The sequence below is a fragment of the Aythya marila genome (assembly GCF_965140915.1).
Source record: "Aythya marila genome assembly, chromosome: 2".
In the NCBI taxonomy this organism is placed as follows: Eukaryota; Metazoa; Chordata; class Aves; order Anseriformes; family Anatidae; genus Aythya; species Aythya marila.
Genome location: NC_139043.1, coordinates 69,470,222 through 69,479,489, shown reverse-complemented (window position 1 = coordinate 69,479,489; position 9,268 = coordinate 69,470,222). Strand labels below are relative to the sequence as shown.

Genomic DNA, 9,268 nt, shown 5'->3' with positions numbered 1-9,268 from the left:
TTCCAGAAACAGACACAAGTTTCTCCCCTTGGCCACCAGATGTCCCTCCTGAGCAGGGAAATCCGATGACCTGAAAGATACCCAAATGTCTGTAATCCACATTTTTTGAAGATATGACAGGGAAAGGAAAGTTTGAGTGAAAGTAACTGTTACAGCAGAGCTTTTGGATAGCGTGCATGCTACGAAGGCTACACGACAAACAAAAAATTCTGCCAGTAGCACTACAGTATATGTTTAATTAACTCTTAAAATGTGTGTCGTAGCCTGCAGCAACTACATAATACATAGCCTTCGCCTTCCTCCAGAGGATTAGGTATTCATATCTCTTCTGAAGTGTTCACATCCTTTTTCAGAAACATGCATTTTCAGATGGCAGGGATATCTGAAATCTGTAGCTGTGGGAATACTTAATTCTTTCTAGTTCTGATAACATTAGCTGAAACCCAAAGTACATTCACATCTACACATGAGAGGCATTTCCAGGGGTAAGCAGCCTACATCTCTGGGGAGCATTGCTGAAAAAAGTCTAAGACTTAAATGAAAATTCACAAAAAGTGCAGTGACTTACTAAGGAGGGCGATTAGCTTCCTAGCTACACGCAGGAACTTAACAAGAAGGTAACTTCATAGGGAAGTACTTGAAGGTTCACTGTGTGCCTATGTCCCTAGACCACATCAAGCTCAGATGCCCAGATGTTGCCAACTGTTATTACAGCTGCTATTTACCGCATAAACCCACAAGCAAATGGAAACATTCCAAATATTTTTCTTTCAGAATAAAAACATACAGGTGATACACATTTGCTACTTAGCATCAGGGAAGCAAAAATGCATGGCAGCTGCCCTGGAGTTTAGTGCTGTCTGTTGCTAAGCATGCACCACCTCTGCCTGGCTTCGGGAGGAGCTGGGGACACTTCAAACCAAAGGGATCATTCTTCAGAGCTAACCATATCATGTGGTACTTCCCTCTGTAGCTGTCAAAACAGGAAGCAGCAGCTACAAAGTCTTGCCGGATAAAGCAGCATAAACTAGAACCAAACTGGAAACTGGAAAGTGACTGACTGGAAAGCGAATGCCACAGAGGCGGCTGTTCCCTTCCCTGACCACCCTGGGGATAAGTATCTGCCTGGGAAATCCCCCTCACACTGACTCCAGAGCTCCTGTGCTTCCTCCCCAGCCTCCGAATGCCCCTCTGAAGACAAATGTATAAAAGGCCTTGAGAGAGATGCAGGAGAGCTTGTGCACTGGGCTCGCTTTTGGGAAACATGGGTTTTCTTAGCAGCACCCCACACCTTGCTGCTCGCTGCCTCTCCCCCTTTAATCAAACCAGCCCCAGGCTTAGTTAGAAAAGTGGATAAAAAAAGTGCACAGTACAAAAGTTTCCCTGGAACAGCCATCCTTACTGCCTAGGGGATGACATGTGAAGGTAATGGGGTCCTGTATAGCAAAAAGAGTGTGTTGGGTCCATGCTGTCACATGCACACTTGCTTTCAAATGAAAGAGTATCTGCATAAACTGAAAAATAGGCCAGCTGCAAAAGTGACTTCCACACTCTTCGCTTCCACCCCGAAAAGGATATCTGTGCTCAGATCTCCTTAAAAACGTTTTTTTTTTTTCCTTCCGAAACAAGGTTTAAATAACCAATGTTATGGTTCCTTGACTGGTGGAGTTAAAGCACTCATCTGTAACCTAACTTGCACATAAGCAAACGTTCGGTGTAACCTCTGCTTCTGCAAATAACATATTCTGTCTTGAATATTCTCAGCTGTGTCTTTGGGAAACTGAATACGAGCTTATTGCCAGATTCTGATTCTAATAAAGTTAATGGAAATTTTGCCAGTGACTTCAAATGGTCCAGATATTATTCTCAGGGCCAACTCCTATGAAATTATCCCAGTTCAAACCCAGAGCATTTCCACTGATTTCAGTGGGGCTAGCCTGGATTTACTCATCCAGCCCAAGCAGAGTTGAAGCTGATCCTTGAAGTCAGAGGCCAGCACAGGGAAGAGCCAATTCTCGATCAAGCCGACGGCCACTAAAGGGTGTTCGTTTTTATTCCAGTTTTGCGAAGGAGCTGGAAGCAGAGCTTCCAATCCCAGATATTTTCTGTCAGAACCGGCTTGTTCCTTTACAGCAGGAGAACATTTGTCCCAAAACACACGTGTGGATCAGTCCTGCATTGATCAGTGACCCGAAGGGGGTCATCTGTGCTTAGTGCGTGTCCTGTGCTAAGTTCTGCCGGGTGTCCTCGGAAAAGGGACCTGACGCACCCGCTCACCGCAGGATGTTTTCAGACGAGCAGCAGCCCACCCACCTCCGTAACAAACAACCCGCGTTCCCTAAATCTTGCGGACAGGAGGAACGAGCCGCTTTTCCCCGTCACCCCATTTACTTTTATTCCTCCGAGCGAAAAATCCCCGTTGGTTTCGGGGGGGGCAGCGCTGCTCAGAGGCTCCGAGGGCGCAACCTGCGGCCGGCGCCCACCTCCCCGGCCCCTTCCCCGTTCCCCCCGCCCTGCTCCGCCCCGGGGCCGCGCTACCTGCGCCCTCTGCGGCTCCCCGCCCCGGAGGAGCGGCCGCCCGCCCCGGCGAGAGGCGGGGGCGCTGCTGATCTGCCTCGGCCGCCTGCAGCCCCGGTCCCCGTGGGCTGGCTTGAGCAGGGCTGCAGCCTGCGGGAGGGGAGCCCCTCGGCTGCAGCGCGGAGAGGGGGCAAAGTCCGCTCTTCGTCCTCAGCATCACCCTCAGCATCCTCGCCTTGCTTCCCCGACGGGCATGGCGAGCTGAGCCGTGCGCCCAGCAGCCGGGCCGGGGGGCAGCCCCCCGGCTCACCTGAGCGGCGATGAGCGGCGGAGGGGGGGCCGAGCGCTGAGCCCCCCTGGCCCGGCTGCCCCCGGCCGGCCCGCGGCGTTAGGGTGTCGCGGGGGGCCGGGGGGGGTAGGGAGAGGCTGGAGGGCTGCGGGGAGCCCCAGAGGAGAGGGGGGAAGCGGGGAGCTCGCCTGCCTCCGCCCGGCCCGGCGCCATGCCGCGGCGGCTGGCTTGGCTCTGCTGCTGCTGCTGGGCAATGCTGCTGCTGCTGCCGGGCTCCTGCAGCTCCGCGGAGCCCGCGGAGGGAGGCAGCCTCGGGGAGCCGCCGCAGCCTCCTCCCGCAGCCTCCTCGGGCTTCCTCTACCGGCGGCTGAAGTCGCACGAGAAGCGGGAGATGCAGCGGGAGATCCTCTCCGTCCTGGGGCTGCCGCACCGCCCGCGCCCGCCGCCCCGGCAGCCTCCGGCCCCGGCCCCGGGGAGGCTGCCGGCGGCTCCGCGCTTCATGCTGCGCCTCTACCACGCCCTGGCAGAGGCTGCGGAGGGCACCGCGGCTGCGGAGCGGCGTGGTCGCCAGCCGGTGCCCGTGCCCGTGCCCAGCGCGCAGGACAGCGCCTTCCTCAACGACGCCGACATGGTCATGAGCTTCGTCAACCTGGGTGAGTGGAGACTGCGCGGGTGCGGAGCAGGGGGGTTTGCGCGGCCGCGCAAGTCCTCGCCGGGGATGCGCGGCGAGGGGCCGGAGGGTGGGAACGGAGTGGGGCGCGCTGGGGTTGCGCGGAGCTTGCCGCGGGGGAGGGCGAAGCATTCTTCCGCGCCCTCCGATGTTGAGCAGCTAAAGGTGCCCAAACAGAGAAATAATAATAATAAATCATTAAAAGTTGCATTTTTGCTGTGATGGTAACACTCAGAGCCCTTTGGGGCTAAAAGCACTCCTCCCGGGTTTCCGTGCACAGCCGCGGGAGTGCAGGTTGCACCGATGTTCCCGGAGCTGGGGCAGAGTGCCTCCCCTGCTAGCCCCTGCTGTCCCTTTCGTCTCTTTTGAGCCGTCCGAGCTAGTGTGGGGATGAATACGTGACTCCGTGTCAGCTGTTCTGGTGCTCAAGCCCGGGAATGTGATAGAAATGTTGAAATAATTTCTGCTAGACGTCAACCTGCTCTTCAAACAAATCATGCTGTCAGCATGTTGCTGCTGCGAAGGGCTCCGAGGTGGGAATTTCAGTGGGAAAGCCATTAAGCTTTTTACTTGAAGGAGCCCTGAATGCTAGCCTGCAATTATAAGGAAACAGTGTAATTAGATTCAGCCTAATGCGGAGAATGAAAATATTTCAGTTGGCAAATTGTAGTTCCTTTTTTAGTGAATTCCTGTGAAGCTCGAGCGTCTCAGCAGTGAGTCGGCTGAAAACTGGATCTTTTCACCAGTGGTTGCAGAGCTGCAAGTCAGGCACCTGCAAACAGCTTGTGGTGTTTGACAGATACAAACTGGTGTGCATTTCATGTGTTTCCAAATCTAGAGCAAGGGTACATCTCAGGAGTGGGAAATCCATCCGAGTTATCAGCACTGGTAGATGTGTTCAACAGCTCTGTACCATAGTATCTGTATTTAGAAAAGATGTAGCCCTAGTCCCTGGGGGTGGGAAATTTTTGTACCCGATGGAACTCCCTGGGCAGGTCAGAGGTGCATCCCCTGCGCTGTGTTTTCTTTGCTGCTTTTGAGTGCAGCGTCCTGAAACCAGCTGGTAGCAAAGCCAGCAGAGTCTGTGGCTAGCTCAGCCCCTGAGACACGTGGAAATAGCGTGTGGATTTTGCAACCAGAGAGCAGGTACCTCTGTGCTCCCTTTTGCTGCGCTGCTCCCCTCCCAGCCTCTCCAAATCTGCCTGTCCTTCGGGCAAACTGAGCTGCTGCCGGCGTCTCTCTCCTTTGTCCTGGGGACTTTAGAGACCCGTGCATGGAGCACGTGATTTTAGTAAGCACGGCATCGTCCCTGTAGCTTTCTGTGAGCAATCCCCACAGCAGTTTTCTTGAGGGGTGCTTGGCAAAGTGCCGGGCAGTTCCTGGAGGAGCTGATTTCAGGGAGAAATTTGAGCATGGGGTGTTTTTAGGTGTTAGCACCCAGCTTTATAAAGCATCTGGCAAGCAGTATTAAACAGTAGACCTGAAAGAATTTGTTTCTTTTGAAAATAAATGTATTCATACGATTCATATCAGTTCTAATAATTTCTATCTAGACACTTATGTAACAACAAGGAAAATTATTCATGTAATGTAGTAAAATCGCGCAATTGAAATGCTGGTTAGGAGTTTCAGGAAGTATGAATCAACTGCAGAAATTTCTCATCAACTTCCAAGTTCCGAGTCATAAACCGTAATGTCATTGAACATGATTGTTTGTTACCAATGTGCTTGCAGAGCAACTGACTGAAACCAAAGAACTCTTCAGTTGTTCTCTGCAGCTCCTCTGACTTGCCAGGGATTTTTTTTTTCTTCACGTGTGTATGAAATTATTGTTTCCAACAAACAATAATTCATGGCAGAAGACTAGAGGAAGCCAGAAGTTATACTGTGATATGGAAACTGAAGGTGCAATGGGTGAAAACCAGCCTGTGATCTATTGGAGTGGTTTATTAGGATGTAGTCTAGAAAACGCAGACACGGATGGTGGGGACCAGAGCAGAAAGGGAAGAGCCCTGCCCCTCAAGGACACTGACTATTCCAGGGGGGTGTATGCCAAGCAATCCTAAAAGCTTACAGCTTAAGTGTCCTTATAAGCAAATCCTGCCAGAAGGATTTTATTTATTTAATTATTTAATTTATATTTCTGCATGGGGTCAGGCCTCCTATAATGACTTGCATTTGGTTATAATCAGCTTCTGAATAGCTGTGTCCATGTTCAACCTTAAAGAGTTGTTTTTCTGTTACTGAGGTGACAAGCTACCGAAGAGATCTCAGTGGCCCTTGCCATTTTCTCAGAACCAGAGGTGTGTGGTATTATTTGAGTATACCTCACACAGATTGCCTTGAAGGTGCGTGTGGATGAAGGAAGCATGTAGATATTGGGGAACTACTGTAGATATTGGGGAACTACTACTCTACAATTTTCAAAGTGTAGAGTGTGGGATTTGTCTTGCATACCTAGTGATGTCTGCACTGTTGTATGGACTTGTGAGATGTGGTCAATAATTCCTTGAGGGGCTAACTTCAGGGAAACTTGGAGAATTCAACATTCCTAGGATATATATAGCACTTTACTTTGTTAGGCACCTGGGAAGCAGTACCAGGGAGTATCATAAGTGTCTGTTTCTGTTGCAAGTGAAAACACACAGAAGATTCAAACCAGTTCATATAATTTAGAGAATAAATTTAATTTGTCAATCTAGATATCAAAACAGATTTTGATAGAAATTACTGGCTACCCCAGGTAAACCTGCTTCCTGTTATGGGAAGATGATCCCCAAAGTATCTAATTTCAGGCATTTTAACTGGGACGAGGCACTCAAATAGTGCCTATTTCTTTCCATTTCTCTCATAGGAAGCCTGAATATCAAGTTCAGATAGAAACATCTGTGTTTTGGATCTCTCTATTTGAGGTTTATCAGATCAACCCGGGCACCAAAATTCTGTGCCAAGGGAATGGTTGTACAGCAGGGGCTGAGGTGCTGGAGGGTGTGTTATGGATCAACGAATATCCTCATGAAACCGTTCCTCTTCAGGAACATCCCTGATCTAAATGTGGCACAGGCACATCTTGACACAGTGCTTTTTTTGGGGAAGAAAAATGTGTTAATATTTCCTATTTGACTAGTATACCTTCCTCATGGCACCTAGTAGGGTTAACTCTTCTTTATCCTCTTGGTATGACCTGGGGTTGGTATGGATATTGCTTTTTGAGAGAGTTATGCTGGACTGAGGGCTAGACTCAGGCAAGTGTCCTGTTTTTCTTCCAAGGCTGCTCTAGTGAGAGATGTATCAAGTCCCTCACAACAAATGCCTGCTCTCTAAGTCCAGGGAGATGAGGAAAGAGGAGCCACTATTCAAACCAAACTGCAGGCATGGGCCGGGGGCTGTGACTGATCTGATGTCCCCTTGGTTTCCTCTGAATCGTCATTGCTGAAGTGAAAGGGAGATGTTCTCTGGTCCCTGTTTCACTAGCTGATGCCTTTAGAGAGTGGTATGTGCAATTCATAACAGCAGAAACAAGACTCTGGAAGGCTTTTCTAATTTGACTGTTAACAGAATTACTCCCTGTGTAATGGGAGGAACAATCTTGATCAAAACTGAGAAGCTTATCTGGTCTCTTATCCTTGTGATTCCCTATCCAGGCAACCACACTGAGAAGAATATGTGTGCTTCCCCTATGAAGGGGGAAAAAAAAACACACAGTAACCCAAATCTAGGGCTGTTGACAGCCAGATAGCAATGCAAGCAACGTCCAAACTAATCCAAATTCGAGGGACAACTACCATAGAAAACACACTTTTGAGTTGTGATGGCTGATTATCCGCAGTATTGCACATTCCTGTTGCCGCCTAACAGCATGAATTCACTGTATCACTTTATTTCTGGGAGAAAATGCTCACACCTATATGTCAAAAGACCCACAGGTCTCTTGGAAAGATTTAGGACAAACCCAAGGAAAACCCAGATCATCCCTGAAGCTTTTCTGCATTATTTGAGTTGTGGCCATGTTAAAAAGCTTCTTAAATCTTCGAATCCCCAAAACCCAGGCAATTACTGTCTTCCCTGCCAATGTAAAGTTTGCTGTACAAATTCTCTCTCTCGGCTTACCTACAAAGCAGCAACTTATGGATGTGGTGTCTTCTAAATCATCTCTTCATCTCTTTTGGCAGCCTGCACTATCCAGATTTCTTTCTAGGAACAATCTTGCATAAATCCATGGCAAGCACTTATGCACAAGCACCATGACTTTTCATGGGAAGGAAGCAGGACTCCATGTTCATTTCTAAAGCAGTTGAATTTTTTTCTTCTGCAGCATCTGATCAGCCTACCTGTCTTATTACATGCTATCATGCTTGGTGTCGGGGGATGTGGAATTCAGCAACCAAGATGTATCAGGGACGTGGCGTGATTATAGTGACGGGACCTTACCATTCATACTGTCATCCCATCTGTTTATACTCTTGGCCGCATGTTGTAAAGGTCAAGACATCTACTCACAGGGAATAACTGGAGTGTGTGATGCTGTGTATCTGACTGTGCTGCCAGCTGGCTGTGTAAAGCCTCACTCTCTCGGCATGCGAGCATCCTCCTCCACGTGTGTCCAGAGCAGGCCAGTATTAGAAATCATGAAGCTGATGATGGGAATAAGCTTACTGATATCTGCCAAGACTAGTGTGCTGGGTTTTGATGCCAAGACAGATCCCAAGTGTCAGAGAGCAGCCTTATATTAGCTGTTCAACTGATGCAGCTCAAGGTCCTCATGTATGTCATCTTCCTGAAGTCTCTGCTTGCTAGCTGCCTGCTGGCACGTAGCTGACTGATGACAGGATTAAAGAAAAGGCAAACAGTCCGCTGTCATCCTTTGATTGCTCTTTCCCTTTTTAGAAGGACTTTTTAGGAGTCCTTAGCTCCTTCAGGCTATAAATTTGGGTGACTACAGGAATCCTTCTGGCTTTGGACAGATGTGTGGCTCCAGGAGAAACTGCTGATCAAAATCTGCAGTGTCGAATTTGGTGGAGGGCCACATTTGTATCCAAGCAGTATATCCAGGTGTCAGTGTCATCCGGACTGAGCTATTTGAACCAGATCACGTGGGATTAGCCAGGACTATTCTCTATCTTCTGAAAGCTTTTTAGAGCTTAAAAATTTACACTGTCCTAAATGTGGGTGAGGGAAAAAAGATAAAAAAGCAATTGTAATTAGAAAAAGTAAGTATGTGCCAAAGTGGTCTTGATCAATTCAAGACAAATTTTGTACATGTATGTAAATAAGAAGTTGCACTTTGGAACACAAACCTAGGTGTGTGTGTTTGTTTATTTTGAAAATATGAAAGCAGCATTTCCTAATTCTTCTTGCCACTCAAATAAAGCTGAAACCAAACTGCTTCTTTAAGAAAGGTGCTCTTTTCAGAGCTTCCCTTCAGCTGAATGTTTCATCAGCAAATTACCTGGGCAGCCATCGTGGATGTCCTGTGATCAGCCCCTGCAGGGAGTTCTTGCTGCAGGCTTGTGCCTTTGCCAATGAGCTGCATGTCCTTGCTCAACCTGGCCTAGCACATCGTGGTGGTGACGCTCTCTCTCATAGTTTTAAATATAAACTTTTAAGTGGTGTTTGTGATTTAGGAGGAAGGAAGGTGGTATTTAGACTTTCCATGCTGTGGAGGCATGATTCTTTTTAAGTCATCTTGCATCATTGCTAACCCGTGCAGCATTAGAGGAAAGTACGAGTTACTTGAGACATAAACAGTACCATTGTGTGTTTCTGCTGTTTCCCAGCAGTGGCACAGCAGT

The 9,268-nt window shown here is 48.6% G+C and overlaps 1 protein-coding gene across 1 annotated transcript in view; it reads left to right on the top strand.

The window, feature by feature from the left end:
- The first annotated feature begins 2,607 nt into the window (after positions 1-2,607).
- Positions 2,608-9,268, top strand: part of BMP6 (bone morphogenetic protein 6) — a 91,066-nt gene continuing 84,405 nt past the window's right edge. Inside the window, exon 1 of the mRNA XM_082752212.1 lies at positions 2,608-3,459. Coding sequence (XP_082608338.1) covers positions 3,018-3,459 — 442 coding nt within the window. The 5' untranslated portion in view covers positions 2,608-3,017. The remainder of the gene's footprint in view (positions 3,460-9,268) is intronic.